Source organism: Chlorocebus sabaeus, chromosome 10 (assembly GCF_047675955.1).
Source record: "Chlorocebus sabaeus isolate Y175 chromosome 10, mChlSab1.0.hap1, whole genome shotgun sequence".
NCBI lineage: Eukaryota > Metazoa > Chordata > Mammalia > Primates > Cercopithecidae > Chlorocebus > Chlorocebus sabaeus.
Genome location: NC_132913.1, coordinates 125,624,131 through 125,643,259, shown reverse-complemented (window position 1 = coordinate 125,643,259; position 19,129 = coordinate 125,624,131). Strand labels below are relative to the sequence as shown.

Here is a 19,129-nt window from a genome sequence, read left to right as displayed (position 1 = left end):
ACAGAGAAGGGTCCCCGTGTTTCTGTGGTGGGGGGACAGCTGCTGTCGCCCTGACACTCCCATCTCCTCAGAACTCAAGGTGTTCTTGAGAGCAGGCAGCGGGGTGACGCAGGCAGCCTGGCATCCACCCTTCAGGAAAGGCCTGGCTGTGCTGGGGGCTTCCCGGGGCCCCTAAGACAATGGGGATGGAGGCTGGCTGGGGGCCCCGGGAGACAGGAATGCACGGGTGGGTGACGCACCGCAGGGTCAGCCATGGCACTGGTGGTGATCCTCGGAGGGGCTGGGCCGGTCACCTGCTCCCTGGGAAGAGGCTGGTCAGGATGGCCAGGCCAGGCCGGGCTGAGGGATGTGGCTGCCGAGAAGAAGGGGGTGTTGCTGAAAGGGCAAGGGCTGGGGAGCAGAGACGCAGCGCCTCGGGGGTCTAGGCCTTGGGGCAGAGCCGGCCTCCTGAACGAGCTGCGAGCTGGGAGCCAACCCCAGCCTGCCCTGCCCCAGAACACCTCAGGGCCCCACTGGACCTTCTCTGGGGAGTCGGCCTGGCCCACTGGAGAGCCTGAGGCACACCCCTGGGCCATGCCGCAGCCTCTCCTGCAGCAGGGGAGGAGCTGGGAAGGGCTTGAGGCCTGGAGGTCACAGGCCGCTAACATAGCTCTGCAGGCCCCAAAGCTGGTCCCCTCGCTGCCCACAATGCTCCTTGCCCCGATGCAAACACATACTTCAGTGTCAACCTTGAGTGAAGAACACGTCTGCATCACAGCCAGGCAGACACACAGAGACACACACAGATACAATCACAGACACAGACACAATCACACACAATCACACAGACACAATCACACACAAGCACAATCACATACACAATCACACACAGACACAATCACACACACAGACACAATCACAGAAACATACACAGAACACAGACACACAAACACACACAGACACAATCACACAGACACAATCATACACAGACACAATCACACACACAGACACAATCACACAGACACAATCACACACACAGACACAATCACACACACAGACACAATCACAGAAACATACACAGAACACAGACACACAAACACACACACAGACACAATCACACAGACACAATCATACACAGACACAGACACAATCACAATCACACACAGACACAATCACACAGACACAGACACAATCACACACACAACCACAGACACAGACACACACGGACACAATCACACAATCACATGCAGATACAATCACACACAGACACACAATCACACACAATCACAGAAACACACGGACACAGAACAGACACACAAACACAATCACACAGACACAATCACACACAGATACACAGATACACAGTCATACACACACACAGACACAAGCATACACAATCACATACAATCACACACAGTACAATCACAGACCAATCACACAGAAAGACACAGAATAGACACCCACAAGCACACAGACACAGACACAATCGCAGAGACACACATGAACAGAATCACCCACAGAAACAGGTACAATCACACACAGATGCATAGACACAATCACACACAGAAACGGACACAGAACAGACTCACACACACACAATCACACAGATACACACAATCACACACTGACAATCACACACTGACACAATTAGACACAATCACACACATACACAGGCACAATCATACAGAGACACACAATCACACAGACACACACAGTCACACACAGACAATCACAGACACACAAACGCAAACATACAGACACACAAACACAAACATACAGACACACAATCACACACAGATACACAGACATAATCATGCACAGGAACACAAACACAATCACACAGATACAGACACAGAACACACAATCACTACATACAGACACAATCACAGAGAGACACACACATAGACACAATCACACACAGATACAGACACAATCACACGGACACAATCATACACAGCTACAGACACAGTCACACAAAGAGAAGGGTCCCCGTATCTATGTGTATCACACACAGAACACACAGACACAACCACACACAGACGCACACTCCCACGTGTGAATACAGGGCCACAGCGGGGCCTGTGGAGGAAGCTTGCCCTCACTACCTGTGGCACCTGCTGATGTTTTCTTGCCATGCCATGCCATTCCATGCCATTCCAATCAGTGCTGCTCACAGACCCCTAATGGTGGTGGCCCACAGTGTGAGGACCGTCCCCTGCCCTGCTAGCCCACACATGCAAGGTGTGCTGGGGTCTCAGGGACAGCAGCCCATCCACAAGGGGCCTGGGCCCAACCGGCCCGTCTCCCCGCGTTCACCCCTGGACAAGTTGCTGTGACTGTAAGTGCTCACTATGCAAAATGCTAATCCTCTGCTTTCCAAAGCAACAAAGGCAGCCAAGGACACCCGGAAGCAACTGGGGAGGGAGGGTGATGGGGTGCCCGGCTGCCCGCAGACTTCCCCACCAGTCCAGGACCTTGGAGGGGAGGCCAGTGGCACCCACTCCCAGGCCCATGCCCCAGCCGGCCCAAGTGGGGCTGTGCACTCACAGGTGGGGTTCCCGGGCCCTGGGCCTCCTCTTCTTCCATCCTCCAGGGAGCGCCTCATGGCCAACAGTGGAGGTGGGGGGAACGGCGGTGGTGGGGGCGTCATCAGCAGGGGCACCTGTGGGTGGATGGACCTGGTCAGTGGGGGGCCCCTGTGGGCTCTTCCCTACTCACCTAGACGGGGTGGGAGCACCCAGTGGGCGAGCCTGTGCATCTGAGAAGGGCTGGGACAGGTAAGGAGGTGGTAAGAAAGAGAGACAGGTCCTTGATCAGGGTTCTGTCGCAGGGTCATCTCCTGCCTGAGTGCCATCACTTCCCAGCACCCCGCCTTGGTTCCCCACCTGCTGCCACCTCTATTGAGTGGGCCACCCCCATCTCAAAACTCAGCTTCCAGGCTCCCTCTGGAGGCAGCTGAGCTCTGGGGTTCTGGGCACTGGGTTAGAGCCTGGTTTTCAGCTGTGCTCAGCGCCCTGTGGTCTCACAAAGACACGTGCACACGTATGCACACACATGCATGTACTCTCCTGCACACACGCATGTACTCTCCTGCACACATGCATGTACACTCTTCCACACACCCGCCTCCCCGACTGCCCTGACTCCTGTGCTGTAGTCCGCCTGGAACTTCAGCCCTGACTTGGGGCTGACACGGGTCAGTGTCTTGGGGGTGGAGGCCCCGTGAGAAACCTGGTGAGGAGAGGGGAGGGCAGTGGAGTAGGATGGGGGTCCCTAATGTGCCCACCAGCCAAGGGCATGGGCAGCCCTTGTCCCTAGCCAGCAGGGCCACATGCCACCGACCCTCTGGGCACCTCCCCCACTGTGCCTGTCAGACCAAAGCTCTTGTCCCTGCCCTCCAGTGGGCACTGGAAACCAGACGTGGCCATCAGGGCTCCAGGGTCAGTGCTCGAGAGAGCCCTGGGCAGAGCAGAGAATTCACATCGGCCTGTTGGGAGAGTGGGAGGGACCCTTGCTGCAGCTTGCTCGAATGCACGGCTGTCTCTGCCTTCGAATTCCTTCTCCTTTCTGAACGCAGGGACCCCTTTTCACACTGCACTGGGGCCGGACTGCAGTGAAGCCGGTCCTACGTGAGCAAAACTTTGGCCTCCCCAAGCCTCCCTCGCTCATGGACAAGGTGGCACAGGCTGCCTCCTGGCAAGGATGCTGGGTGGCCCCTCAGCCACCCCCCTCCAGGACCCTCACCCCACTGGGCCACGGGGGAGGGAACACAGTCTGAAAGCCCATCTTCCCAGCCCCCACGCACCTCACTCCTTCCAGGAATCTGTGCCCACAGCCCAGGAACTCTGGTGCACGGTGGGCTGGGGAGTGACCGCCCAGCCCCAGCCCCGGAGGACCTCAGACGCGAACTGCAGAGCTCAGGGAGTACAGCTGTCCTGGGACGCCGGGGGCTGCTGAGGCTGCCGCCCCCAGGAGTGGGAGGTGTCACATGAATATTTGAAGGCCGAGGTGTCAGGTGGCCAGGCGGGGCTTGCGCTGGGTGCGGGATTCCTTACCACGGCCCCTTTAACTCTCCACAGAGCAGCGGCCGGGGAGGGGACGCTCTGGGAGACCGAAGGGGACCTGAGACCTCTGGGCCCCATGAGAAGAGAAACCATCCAGAGGAGTCCCCGGCCCCACCCACAGTACGGCTCCCGGAGCACAGATGGGGAAACAGACTCAGAGAGGGCAGTGGGGCCTTCTCAAGGCCCCGCAGCCGGGCTGCCGCAGAGCTGGGATGAGAGTCTCACGGGAGACCTCAGCCTTTGCTCCCTCCAGTGCCCTTGAACAGCTGCTTCCTTGGTGGGGGACACCACAGAGGTCAGCCTCTGGGGAAAGACCAAGAACACAAAGCCTGGCTGTCCTTTCTGGGCCGCTTCTCAGGGCTGTGTGTGCAGGGAGAGACTGAGGGACGGGGAGCGACGAGGGACAGGGAGCGACGGAGGGACGGGGAGCGACGGAGGGACGACGGGGAGCGACTTGCCCTCTGCTGAGCAACACGGTGTTCCCCCGACTCAAGGGTCCTCAGCGGAGATACAAACCTATGCAGCACAGTTGCCATCGGGACCCGACTCGCACCACCTGGGACTCGGGGCAAGGGAACGCCACAAAACATGATGTGTGCTCCCTGCCATGCTGAAGGAAGGCCATAGTGAGAGGCTGGCTTCGCCGCTTCAAGCAGGGCAGTCAGACTCCAGACCAGACACGGCCAGAAAAGCCGGACACAAGTGGTACCACCAACAGAGGTGGCTAAGCCCTGCCTCGAGTGGACCCTCAACAGCAAGGCCACCCCAATGCCCTTGCACTGTCCCCTGCCCAGCCAGGACCGAGCCAGGAGTGGGATGGTGCCTCTCGCCTCCTCTCTGCCCTTGCCTGGGAGCCCTGAGCCCCCTCCCTGAGATCAAACCTGCTGTCAGTGGGGAGGGGCCACCCCTGGCAGAGTGAGGGGCTTGGCAGGATGGCAGCGGCCCTCTTGTGCTGGGGAAGACAAAAGAGGTGGAAGTTAGTTTGGGGCTCAGGGGACTACCGGACTCTGGCCCCAGCACAGCACCTGTGGCTTGGGGGACCTTACTCGAGGTCCCTGTGGTCCAGCCCTGTTCCACTCCTCACCAGCGAGAAGCCCCAGGACGCCACCCCCTGAGCCTCCATTTCTTTGCCTATAAATCAGGGTTCTTGGAAAGTTGAGGGACTATGGAGAGCACCTGGCAGGGGCCTGCATGACGGTGGCATTCAGACCTCCGAGCTGCTGCCACCGTCGGTATTAGGATGGTCTCTGGGTTTTAACAGGGATGAGAAGCCTGGCTGTGGCGTTGACCCGGCAACGGGAGTAACCACACCCCTGCCTCCCATAGGAAGGCCCTGGACACAGTGGAGCCTCAGGGATCTGGAGGCACAGACGTGGGAGTCCCGTCCCTTGGGGTTTTAACAGTTAGACACGTGCTGCCCTGAATCCCAGCACTGGACAGTTGCCCTGAGGTTGGTGGTCATGTGGCCCCACGGCCCAGCCCGCTGTCCCTGTCCCTGGTTTTTGGTGAGATTTGAGCACCGCGGAGGCTCCATGCATTATACATGGAGAGCATCGTTGTGAGCCAGGTCACAGGCCTGTAATGCCACCCGGGCAGAGAGAATCACGGCCCACGGATGGGTGCCGGACAGCAGTTGCCATGGCTGAGATTCCATTACTGACTGGGCGGGTACCACCCTTCCCAGCAGGAGGAGAGTGCCCAGGAAGCCTCTCACCTTCTCTGGGCCTCAGTTTCCTCGTATATAAAATAAAGACGTCTTAGTACGTTTCTGGACCGAAGGGGGGAGAGCACACCTGTCCCGAGGGCCCACCAGGGCAGGTGCCTCACTGGGTGCTCGAGGAGCTTCTCCTTTACCCAAAAAACAAGGCCCTGGGCCGGCTGTGATGGCTCATACCTGTAGTCCCAGCACTTTGGGAGGCAGAGGTGGGAGGATCACTAGAGCCCAGCTCAAGACCAGCCTGGCCAACATGGCCAAACCCCATTTCTACAAAAAGTACAAAACTTAGCTGGTGTGGTGGCATGTGCCTGTAGTTCCAGCTACTTGGGAGGCTGGGGTGGGAGGATCACTGGAGCCTGGAAGGCTGAGGGTGCAGTGAGCTGAGACTGTGCCACTGCACTCCAGCCTGGGTGACAGAGAGAGACCCTGTGGTGAGAAAATTGGGGTTTAGAGACGCTCAGAACTTGCCAGTGCCCCATGCCCAGGAAGGGCAGCACAGTGCTGGCAGGTGGGGGTGAGTGGGACAGCCCTGGACACCACGAGAGGTGCCAGAGGCTCTTCCCCAAGCATGGAGGGTTCTATGCGCCGTCCCTGCCCAGACAGGGCGCTCAGAGCCCCACAGGCAGGATCCCAGTTGCTTGGCTAGCAGAGGGGAGGGGGCCTGCCTCGAGGGCAGCCCCAGGACTTCAAGACCCCATCTCTCATTGCGTGCAGAGGGGTCCCCAAGGCCCAGGGAGGGGCAGGGCTGGCCTTCCCTAGCACCCTGAGCAGACTCCAAGCTGGGCAGGCCCCACAGACCCAACACAAAGGAGGCACGAGGGGGCACCTCCCACAGGGCAGGTCTCAGCACTGCTGTCCAGCATTGCTCCCCAAGCTGCTGTTGCTCTTGGAATGCACGAGTTCCCTGGGGGCGGAGACACGCTGTGTTGTCCTGGGGAAGATGATGGATTTTACCACCTCTTCTGAGGCCAGCTCGGAGGCGGCCAGTGCGAGCAGCCCCTGCGGATTGCATTCCCATCAATATTGCAGCAGGCACATGGCCTCCCCAGGCCCACAGCTGACAGCCTGCTCTCCCTCAGAGGCCTGGAGGGGAGACAGCTCCAGTGATGAGAGATGAGCACCCCCTGCTGTCACCAGACCCTCCCAGAGGCTGAAGACAGAGACATGCTCCAGTCCCGACCCCGAGCTCCCAAACCAGCTCCTGAAGCTGCACACCCAGGAGCCGGGAAGGTGGCAGGGTTGGGTTTTCATGAGCTGGGCAGGGGGCGCCCAGGCGCAGGCAGGAGGGGACTGTGGATGGGAAGGACATGGCGAGCCTAACGCAACCCGTCCTCCACTACCACGGGGTCTGGGGACAGAAGGCAGAGGCACTGCTTGGACAGAAAGCCCACGCATGGGACCCCAGAATGGCTGGGCAGGAACAGTGTCAGAGACTCCCAGGAGGTTGGGCGGGGCTGTTCCCTTGTGCCAGGGGCTTGTGGAGGCTGGGACACCAGCAGAGCGGCTGCCCTCCCCATCGCCTAATCTCGGATGCCATCCAGGCAGGAAGTGCAGGGATGGGCCCAAAAAAGGCCGAGGCCGACCCAGCGGCCTTGAAGGAGCTGTGGGAGACCCAGGCAGTCGGGAGACCAAGGCAGTCGGCACTCCTGGGCTGCGGGCCGTGGAGCCCCGCCTTCTGTGGAGAAGCCAGCAGAGCACCACCACCTTCTCAAGCCAAGCCAGAAAGACAGCCTTCTGCTGAACCAGGACCCGTTGGTCGTCTAGCAAGCACACCATTTAGTAAATACATGACTTCCAGCAGTGACTGAATTCTACTTCCTGAAACTGCTGCACCGGGGCAAAACCAGGACAGAGCCGTGCTCTCTGGAGGCCACCTGAGCCACCTGCGCAGCGCGGCAGGACTGGTGTGGGTTTCCACCAGTGCTAACAGAGGCCCCAGTGGTGGCAGTGTGACAAGTGTCCGGCAGGCCCCAGGGGCTGGGGGGTGGGGGGGACTGTGGCTCTGCCCCAGTTGACCCCAGATGCTCTGAGAGGACACATCAGAGAAGAGGAGGCCAGCAACCCCTTGGGGAGACAAGGGGTTTAGGGGGTGGAGGGCAATGACACCTTCTGGGCCTCAGTCCCCTCACCCAAAAAGAAGGGTCAGGTGATTTCAGAACACCTTTCTGAAGGGGTGGTCACTAAAAGAAGTGTGATGGAAACTGAGGCAGGTTAGATGAATTTGTCACTGTAACTGCCCTGGGCCTGGAATAGAGAGGGAAGGTCGGGTGGGAGCACATGGGGGTGACCTGACTCCAATGTGGATGCCAAAGCACCCTCTCCCAGTGGCTCCTTTATTCATTTGCCCCAATCCACCCTCCTCCACCCACCCAGCTCCCATCTCCATCCTTCATCCACCCTCCTCCATCCACCCTCCTCCATCCACCCAGCTCCCATCTCCATCCTTCATCCACTCTCCTCCCTCCTCCATTCCTCTTCTGTCCATTCCTCTTCCATCCACCCTCCTCCATCCAACTCCTCCATCCAGCTCCTTTATCCATTTCTCCTCCATCCATCCTCTTCCATCCACCCTCCTCCATCCACCCTCTTCCATTAATTTCTCCTCCATTCACCCTCCTCCATCCCACCCTCTTCCATTCATTCCTCCTCCATTTACCCTCCTCCATCCATCCTCTTCCATTCATTCCTCCTCCATTCACCCTCCTCCATCCATCCTCTTCCATTCATTCCTCCTCCATCCAACTCCTTCATCCATTCCTCCTCCATCCACCTCCTCCATCTCCTCCATCCAGCTCCCCCATCCACCCTCCTCTATCCATTCCTCCTTCATCCACCCTCCTCCATCCACATCCTCTATCCACCCTCCTCCATCCAACTCCTCCATCCACCCTCCTCCATCCAACTCCTCTATCCACCCAGCTCCCATCTCCATCCTTCATCCACCCTTCTCCATCCATTACTCTTCTGTCCATTCCTCCTCCATCCACCCACCCTCCATCTCCCCTCCTCCATCCAACTCCTCCATCCAACTCCTTCATCCATTTCTCCTCCATCCACCCTCCTCCATCCACCCTCCTCCATCCACCCTCTTCCATCCACCTTCCTCCATCCACTGTCCTCCATCCACCCTCCTCCATCCACCCTCCTCCATCCCTTCCTCCTCCATCCACCCTCCTCCATCCAACTCCTCTATCCACCCAGCTCCCATCTCCATCCTTCATCCACCCTCCTCCATCCATTACTCTTCTGTCCATTCCTCCTCCATCCACCCACCCTCCATCTCCCCTCCTCCATCCAACTCCTCCATCCAACTCCTTCATCCATTTCTCCTCCATCCACCCTCCTCCATCCACCCTCCTCCATCCACCCTCTTCCATCCACCTTCCTCCATCCACCGTCCTCCATCCACCTCCTCCAACCACCCTCCTCCATCCACCCTCCTCCATCCCTTCCTCCTCCATCCACCCTCATCCATCTCCCCTCCTCCACCCACCCTCCTCCACCCACCCTCCTCCAACCACTCTCCTCCATCCACCCTCTTCCATGCACCCTCTTCCATCCAGCCTCCTCTGTCTACCTTCCTCCATTTTCCCTCCTCCATCCACTCTCTTCCATCCACCTCCTCCATCCATTCCTCCTCCATCCACCCTCCTCCGTCCACCCTCTTCCATCCACCTCCTCCATCCATTCCTCCTCCATCCACCCTCCTCCATCCACCCTCTTCCATCCACCCTCCTCCATCCACCTCCTCCATCCACCCTCCTCCATCCATTCCTCCATCCATTCCTCCTCCATCCACCCTCCTCCATCCATTTCTCCATCCATTCCTCCTCCATCCACCCTCCTCCATCCACTCTCCATCCATCCTTTTCCATCCATTCCTCCTCCATTCACCCTCCTCCATCCATTCCTCCTCCACGCATTCCTCCTCCATCCACCCTCCTCTATCCATTCCTCCTCCATTCACCCTCCTCCATCCATTCCTCCTCCACGCATTCCTCCTCTATCCATTCCTCCTCCATTCACCCTCCTCCATCCATTCCTCCTCCACGCATTCCTCCTCCATCCACCCTCCTCTGTCCATCTCTCCTCCATCCACCCTCCTCTATCCATTCCTCCTCCATCCATTCCTCCTCCACCCATTCCTCCTCTATCCATTCCTCCTCCATTCACCCTCCTCCATCCACCCTCCTCTGTCCATCTCTCCTCCATTCACCCTCCTCTATCCATTCCTCCTCCATTCACCCTCCTCCATCCATTCCTCCTCCACGCATTCCTCCTCCATCCACCCTCCTCTGTCCATCTCTCCTCCATCCACCCTCCTCTATCCATTCCTCCTCCATTCACCCTCTTCCATCCATTCCTCCTCCACGCATTCCTCCTCTATCCATTCCTCCTCCATTCACCCTCCTCCATCCATTCCTCCTCCACGCATTCCTCCTCCATCCACCCTCCTCTGTCCATCTCTCCTCCATCCACCCTCCTCTATCCATTCCTCCTCCATCCACCCTCCTCCATCCATTCCTCCTCCACCCATTCCTCCTCTATCCATTCCTCCTCCATTCACCCTCCTCCATCCACCCTCCTCTGTCCATCTCTCCTCCATTCACCCTCCTCTATCCATTCCTCCTCCATTCACCCTCCTCCATCCATTCCTCCTCCACGCATTCCTCCTCCATCCACCCTCCTCTGTCCATCTCTCCTCCATCCACCCTCCTCTATCCATTCCTCCTCCATTCACCCTCCTCCATCCATTCCTCCTCCACGCATTCCTCCTCCATCCACCCTCCTCTGTCCATCTCTCCTCCATCCACCCTCCTCTATCCATTCCTCCTCCATCCACCCTCCTCTATCCATTCCTCCTCCATCCATTCCTCCTCCACGCATTCCTCCTCCATCCATCCTCCTCTGTCCATCTCTCCTCCATCCACCCTCCTCCTTCCACCCTTCTTCGTCCACTCCTCTTCCACCCATCTCTTCTCCATCCGCCCTCCTGAGCTCTCCCCTCTCCATGTAGCCCTCTCCTCATTTCTCACTCCTTTGGCCTCCCTGCCCCATCCATTCCTCCTCTGTCTGTTCCCTCCCCATCCATCCCTTCCTCTGTTCACCCTCATGCATCCACCTGCTTTTCTGTCCATTTGTTCATTTGTTCATTCAGTAAACACTTGTTGAGCCCTGTCATGTGCTAAGGGCTGGGGACTAGTGGGACAGACAAGATCCCTGTCCTTACAAATGGGGAAATGAGAGACTGTGGGGTCCCAGGCTGAGAGACAAGAGCCAGGGCTGGAATCTGCTGCCTTCCGGCTGCTGCAGGGCTGTTGGCTGCCTTGCGGTCACCTCTGGGAGGTTCTGCTCCCACTCCTGGGGCTCCTCAGTCTGACGTACATCACCCATGAGGAACCCTGGCCACGGAGGCTCTTGAGTCACAGGTGTGGTCTCTGTGACCCAGACGAATGGCATGACCTGGCCAAGTTCCAGCCACAAGCCCAGGCTGGGCCCTGGCCACAGCCATGGCCCCAGGCCGTCACATGCCCTCTCTCCTGATCCCCGTTACAGCCCCTGTCCTTGTCACAGCCCTGGCCCCACCCGTCACAGCCCCTGTCCTGGCCCCTGTCACAGCTCCTGTCACAGCCTGACCCTAGCACTGGCTGCCCTGTGGCACCTCAGTCCTGCCCAGGCCCTTGCTCCTGGCTCCGATGCCATGTATGAGTTGGATATGGTGAGCTTCCCAGCTGACTATGCTGCAGGTTCAGCAGTGGGGTCCTGGCTGGGATCTGGGCCCACCCTCCATGCCTCCAGGGCAGCTGGGGACCCTGAGCCTTACCGGCTGGGCCACCTCCCGCAGGTACTGGGCACAGTCCCGGTGTCCGTGGTACTCTGCCAGGTCCGCCGCCGTGTAACCATCTTCATCCCGCAGGGAGGGATCCACGTGGTGGGAGACTAGGGTCTGGCAGCACTGCAGTGAGGAGGGCACACGTGTGACCCACCGCGACACTCACCAGGTGCCCATGGGCTGGCCCTGTGCAGGCCGCTCCCCTGGCCCCATGGCACAGGCTGCCCTGATGCCCTTCCCAGCAGGGGCAGGGCTTGAATCTGGGCCGTGGGGTTCCAGAGACCTGCCTAGGAGCACCCAAGCCTCATCCCACAGCCACCCTGTCCTGGCACAGACAGTACCAGGCACTGCATATGAAGCAGTGCTGAGCTGACAGGCATCAGGGTGCCCCGTCCAGACCCCTCACAGCTGCCATCGCCTAGGCATTAAATGCAGAACCAGTTTCCATGTTTGCCACCCTTGGAGATGTGGATCAATGCACGTGAACAAACAAGGCTCAGAGAGACAAGCAACCGGCCCCCGCCCCGGGGACTCAGGGCCACCTCCCACCACAGCCCCACTCTCCATAGGACCATCCTCCTGGCCCCATGAGGTTCCCCCCTGGCACCCGGAGTACCAGCTCATGCCTGACCAAGGCTGCTCACCACCTTTGCCAGCCACACTGCATGCTCCTACCCAGCCAACCTGGGGCCAGGGCCCTCCTGTCTCCTTGTACCTGATGGGCTCTTGTGATGGGAATGGGGAGGAAGAGGGGAGGGAAGGAAGCTGGGGAGGGAGTCCACAGGACTGGAAGGCTGCAGGACATCTGGGCCTGTGAAGGATTCAGATGGGAGAGGGTCAGGGGACCTCAATAATGAATTCTGTACTTTATTCTGTATGTATTTATTCTATAAATATTTCTGTGTCTCTTTGGTGGTACTAGGGAAACACAAAAACGAACTTGAGTGAGGCGAATGCTGTGTTCACAAAACTGTGCCTTTGACGCAAACGTATCTCTGAGATAGACCAGCTGGGCCTCAGCATCTTTGGGTGACACTGAATTGAACTAAGTAAGAAGTTGTGAGACCCTTGGCCGGGCGCGGTGGCTCACACTTGTAATCCCAGCACTTGAGGCCAACGCGGGTGGATCACCTGAGGTCAGGAGTTCCAGACCAGCCTGACCAACATGGTGAAACCCTGTTTCTACTAAATACAAAAAATTAGCCAGGTGTGGTGGCAGGCGCCTCTAATCCCAGCTACTCAGGAGGCTGAGGCAGGAGAACTGCTTAAAGCCGGGAGGCGGAAGTTGCAGTGAACCAAGATGGCACCACTGCACTCCAGCCTGGGCAACAAGAGTGAAACTCCATCTCAAAAAAGTTGTGAGACCCCAAAGGAAATTTCAGCTCCTCCCTGGACTGCAGGTGCCTCACCTATAAAAGGTGCAATTAGTGTTCATTCTCTACAGATAAATACAGGTTCAGCATGCATATGGAGCGGCGGGTGTGCCTGCCGTGAGTAAACACAACGTGATGCTGTTGTGTGTGGCAGGGGGCCTGGCAGCGAAGTCCAGTGGCCTTGAGCTCATCTGGCTCTGTGACTTGCTGGTCAGAGAACCTGGCCAGCTAACTGGGCCTGTCTGTAAAGTAGGGACAGCTGCACTGATCTATGGCTGATACCACCAGCCTTCCTCGCCCCGGCCCCTACCGACACCCAGCTGTGCAGCTAGCAGGTCAGCTCGAGACCTCAAGGGTGAGTGCCTCGTCCTGGGGGAATTCTTCTCTGGACAGCTTCCCTTCCCCTCCTTCCTCTGCCCTGAGTTCCATGGCCTCCAAGGTGGCCACAGCCTGAAGAGGCCACGGCACCACCAGAGGAAGGTGGACACGAAGATGGAAAGAGCCCTGCGTCCTGGAAGCCCTGCAGATCCACAAGACCTGCTCCAGAACCACAGAGCCACGGGCTTGTCACTGCCTGAGGATAATGACCCTGTGCCTCTAAGCTGTGGACTCAGGTGTCTGCTCGTGCACTGCCTGCCTTCCTGGGTGCCGCGCTGCCCTCAGAGAGTAAGCAGCTCAGGCTGGGGGCTGCCAGCTCTGGCACAAATACGCAACCCTGGTTGTGGTGTGAAAGCTGCCACCCATAGCAGGGCCGGTTGCACATGAGGCTTTATTTGTGGACACTTTTAACTTCAGATGAGTTTCATGTGACATGAGATGTGATTCTTTTGCTTTTTCCCCATTTAAAAAGGGGAGAACTATTTTGAGCTTGTGGGGCCACACAAAATCAGGTGTGCGCACACCCCTTCCTTGGGGCCTGCTGGGAGGCTTGAACCAGATAACGCCTGAAGGCTCTTGGAGGACCAGAAGGGCTGAGCCAGTGGCTGGTGTGGCTGAGGAAGCAGGAAGTATTTGTCAGATGTGCAAGGAGGCTGGGGCTGGGGAGGCTGGGGCCGGTTGCTGAAGCCAGTCCCTGGGAGAGGCACTGCTCCCGGAGGCTCTGGGCTGGGGGAATGGCAAAAGTCTGCCAGGACGCAGTGGGTGTGTGGGTGGGTGGAGGCAGAGCATCCCCAAGGAGCTGTTGCTGGGAAGAGGAGGCCAGGATGCAGAGGAGGGGAGTTATGGGGTCTGCAGGAGTATGAGGGGTGTCACGGCAGAGGGGGACAGGTGTCAGACCTGGCCCCAGATGGTGCTGGGGAGAGAGGGCATGGCCCTGACAGGAACAGAGCTATGGGGAGGAGGAAGGGAACATCTCCCCCAGAGTAATGGACCCCATCGCCGCTGGGATTGTCAGCAGACAGATGGAACTCTGTCCGGAAGTCTGTGCAGAGGCCACACCAGTGGAAAGGCAGGTGAGCAGATGGATCCACTACTCCAGGGAGGAGAGAACCAGTTGGGTCAAACCAACCCACTGCCCAAAGACATGAAACACGGATTCTCTGTAAAAGTCACCTGCCAACAGCCTCCGTAAGGTAACACAGAAGTCAGGGAGGAGTGATCCGGCCACACTCAGGGGAAAAGGAAAGCCTTGGGGGTAGGGGGGTGGTGGGGGAGCCCAGCACTCAGAACTGCCCTTGCCCTGAGCCTGGGCTGATGCCAGAAGAACACTGTCCTCCAGCAGCCTCAGGGGACCAGGGAGGCCAGGAACAGTGCGGGTTCTGTCAAGGGTGGGGGCTCTGGTTGACCACCTCCCGATGTAGGCCAAGGGCTCTACCCTCAGAGAAAACGGAAGCCAGATGCCAGTCAGGCCCCTGCTTCCTATCATGGAGGTGGTCCTGGGAACTTCCTGTCTGGAATGCAGATTACGATGATCCTGAGCCCACATGTGCCCAGCAAAGGCAAATAAGATATTGCCAAGGCCTCCAGTTATGCCTACACTTCATTTTTCATATTTAATGTCAGCATACGTCAACAAAAATAAAAAATACAAGGAAACAGGATACCATGAATGAGAACCAGAAGACCCAGCCCACAAAGAAATAGAAATAAATCTCTGAGAACAGACAAAAACAAAAGTGCTTACTACTTTTAAATAAAGAAAAACCCAGGCAGCCAGATAACATCTCCTCAAAATAAGAGAGTAAAAATAAACCCCTAAACATTAGTAATTATATGACTGTAGATGGTCTAAATGCACCAATAGACAAAGACTGTCAGGCTGATGAAAAAAACTAAATGTGACTGCATGTGGCTAACCAGAGGTACTGGCAAACATAAGGATTCAGAAGGCTGAAAGTAAAGTATGAATAAGTCTCACCATTAAACGAGTATAGAAAGAAAAGTCATGTGTATACATATATCAGATAAAACAGACTAGATATGGGGTTCAAAATATACAAAACAAATGGTGATAGGATTATAGGGAAACACAGACAAATCCAGAATAATAGCCAGGAATGTTTACACACTTCTCTCGAGCCATTTGAAATCCAATAAACTAAAATGTATACCTATGGAGATCTGAAGAACACAATGATATAATGACATGTAGAGAACAGCCTGCAAACTCTACAGTCTTTCCAAGAACACATGCAACATTGACAAAATTGACCATACACAGGGCAATAAAGTAACTTATCAAAAAATCAAAAGATTGAAATCACCAGAGTATATTTTCTGACCACAATGCAATTTGGACAGAAATTAATAACAAATAGATAGCCGGAAGGAACACCTTCATATTTGGAAATTAAGAAACATAATTCCAAGGAATCCCTAGGGCAAATAAGAATCAAAATGGGAATTAGAAAATATTTTTTAACTGAACAATTATCAAACAGTGGGATACAGCTAAAGCAGTACTTAGAGGAAAATTTATAGCCTTCGATAAATATATTAGAAAAGAAAAAAGGTTGAAAAGTAAGTGAAGTAGGCACCCATCTCAGTAATTTAGGAAAGAAAGTAATAGCAAAGATAAATGTAGAAATTAATGAAATAAAAAAAATACGTTGGAGACAATTAAATGCTTTTTGGAGGACCCTGAACAAGTTACAACCTGACTGTTGGAAAAACTAGTGACTAATATCTAGTGAGGCTGATTGAGACAAAAAAAGAAAGAAGAAAATAACCAATATCAGGAATTAAAAACGGGGAACTTACTACATACAGACAATAAAGGATCATCAGGATATTAAAAATAACTTTATGCTAATACACTTAATAACTTAGATAAAATTGATTCCTAGAACATTTCTAGGAAATAAATCCTAGAAAAATACAATTTGATGAAACCAACACATAAGAAATAGAAAGCCCTAGTAGTTCTATAATTAAATAAATTGAATTGGCCGGGCGCGGTGGCTCAAGCCTGTAATCCCAGCACTTTGGGAGGCCGAGACGGGCGGATCACGAGGTCAGGAGATCGAGACCATCCTGGCTAACACGGTGAAACCCCGTCTCTACTAAAAATACAAAAAACTAGCCGGGCGAGGTGGCGGGCGCCTGTAGTCCCAGCTACTCCGGAGGCTGAGGCAGGAGAATGGCGTAAACCCAGGAGGCGGAGCTTGCAGTGAGCTGAGATCCGGCCACTGCAGTCCAGCCCGGGCTACAGAGCAAGACTCCGTCTCAAAAATAAATAAATAAATAAATAAATAAATAAATTGAATTAATAATTAAAAACCTTCCCTCAAAGAAACAGCCAGATCCAGAGGATTTCACTAGTGAATTCCACAAAATCTTTAAATAAAAAAATAAGTCTAATGTAACCAAAATGTCTCAAAAAATAGGAAAAGAGGAAACATTCCCTAATTCATAGCATATTTTGATACCAAAATATAATAAGGATAAAACTAAAAAAGGATATTCCATGCCAATTTTACTCAAGAATATAAGGCCAAAAAATCCTAAACAAAATGTTAGCAAATTGAATTGAGCTATATTCAAAAGGAATAATATGTCATTGAATTTATTCCAGGAATGCAAGGTCAGTGTAACATTTTAAAGTAATCAGGGTAGATCCAGGTATTCTAATGCTGGGTATACATATCCAAAAGATTTGAAGGGTGGATCTCAGAGATATTTACACACCCATGTTCATAGTAGCATGATTCACAACAGTCAAAGGGCAGAAAAACCCAAATGTCCATTAACAGATGAATAGAGAAAGAAAATGTGGTATATACATACAATGGAATATTATTTAGCCATAAAAAAGGAAATTCTGGCATGTTACAACAGGGATGAACCTTGAGGACATTATACTAAGTGAACTAAGCCAGAGACAAATGGATAAATACTGTACAATTCCACTTACATGAGGTATCCTAAGTCATCAAGGTCATAAAAAAACAAAGTAGAATGTTGGTTGCCAGAGGCTGGGAGAAAAGGGAGATGGAGAATTGCTGTTTGATGGCTAGAGTCTCAGTTTTGCGAAATGATAAAGTTGTGGAGATTCTGCTGCACCATAATGTGAACAGACTTAATGCTGCTCAAGTGTATGCTTGAAAATGGTTAACACGGTAAATTTTATGTTATGCATTTTTAAATCACAATTTAACAATTTTTAAAAATAATTAGTGTAATTCACACCATTCAAAGAATAACTAGGCTGGGCGCGGTGGCTCATGCCTGTAATCCCAGCACTTTGGGAGGCCGAGGTGGGTGGATCATTTGAGATCAGGAGTTTGAGACCAGCCTGGCCAACAGGCTTGCAGACCCAGAATGCGATGGTCGGTTGCACTTCCACTTATAATCCCCCCAGACCAGCCTTCCAGAGGCCTGGAGTGCGCTTCTGGCTCCAGACTGAGCAGCCTAAGCCTGGGAGGCTTTCAAAGAATGTGGGGAACCAGGAGACTTCATAGAGGTGAATAGACCCGACACCACTTGGGACTGGATGGGGCTGGGGAGAAGTAAACTGTGTGCATTCTCCTGAGATGGAGTCTCGCCTTTAGACGAGGTCAACATTGGGTGGGTATCCGTGCAGGGCCAGAGGCTTATGGCTGCACCCACCCTCAAAGGCTGGGTGTGGTTCTGATGTTGTTGAACATTTGAACACCATCCCTGCCTACATGGGGTTTTTGGATGTCATGTCCTTGAGGCTGGGCCATGTGAGCTCCCAAGATTTATCTGGCTAATAGCAAAGGGGCTGACATCACAACCCTGCCACAACTCTGCTCGAAGGCTGCTCACAGCAGAGGGTCCGTCCCCAAGGGCTGTTCTGAGAAGACTGTCACCAAGACCAAGCCCGGACCAGGCACCAGGGAGTCTGCGCGAAGGGAGGGAGGATGGTACGCAGGACGAGAGCATAGAGCTTGGATCTTGCCACTTGACCCCGGGCTCTTGACCTTGCGCAAGTGACTTTGCAACTCTGAGCCTAAGTTTGCCCATCTGTATAAGGGGAGTCATCATTCTTACAGGGTTGCCATGAGGGTCACTGACACAGTGCTGGGCATGGCTGACACTCGTGACTGCTCACCCGGTCTCCCTCACGCCCACCTTACCTCCATCTGTCCGTTCTCTGCTGCGTCGTGGAGGGGGGTCCCACCCCAGGAGTCTCTCAGGACCGGGGCACCCATCAGCAGGAGTCGGTCTAGAATGGGCGTGTGGCCGCCTCGGGCTGCAAAGTGCAGGGCCGTGGCCCCCTCATTGTCCCGTGCCGTGAGTCCGATGTCAGTGAATGTGACCTGGGGAAGGAGGAGCAGTGGGGGCAGCCACCCTCCCAGGGAGGAGGCACACAGAGTGGGAGGGTATCAGAGCAGAACTGAAAGTGGACTCTGGCTGTGCCTCTCAGGACACAGGGCACAATCTCAGGAAACCCTGGACAGGGCTGGCTCAGCACGTGCGTCGCCGTCACCCTGGGGCAGCAGGACCCTGGGGCAGTAGCCTTCTGAAGGGCCCCCTGCTGTGGTCCACAGCACCAGCCCGGTGATCGTCCCCTACACTGACTCGCTGAAACCTGTGCAGCTGGGACAGCCATGGGGCCTGGGCCGGCCAGTGGGACGCGGGGGTCTTCTAGGACAAACTGCCTTCCTGACAGAGGGGTGATAGGCGTGCTGGCTCCGTCTTCGCCCTCCTTCCTCCTTCCTGCCTGGAGTGTGCCTGCTTTCCCCATTGGGGAGGCCAGGAG

General features: G+C 55.2%; 1 protein-coding gene across 1 annotated transcript in view; it reads right to left on the bottom strand.

Moving 5' to 3' along the window:
* The window catches only part of ESPNL (espin like), a 29,716-nt gene that overhangs the window by 4,002 nt on the left and 6,585 nt on the right, over nucleotides 1-19,129 (bottom strand). The window contains exons 4-7 of the mRNA XM_038001303.2: nucleotides 18,504-18,686; nucleotides 11,585-11,716; nucleotides 2,527-2,641; nucleotides 240-352 (exon numbers count right to left, since the gene is read on the bottom strand). Coding sequence (XP_037857231.2) covers nucleotides 240-352; nucleotides 2,527-2,641; nucleotides 11,585-11,716; nucleotides 18,504-18,686 — 543 coding nt within the window. The remainder of the gene's footprint in view (nucleotides 1-239; nucleotides 353-2,526; nucleotides 2,642-11,584; nucleotides 11,717-18,503; nucleotides 18,687-19,129) is intronic.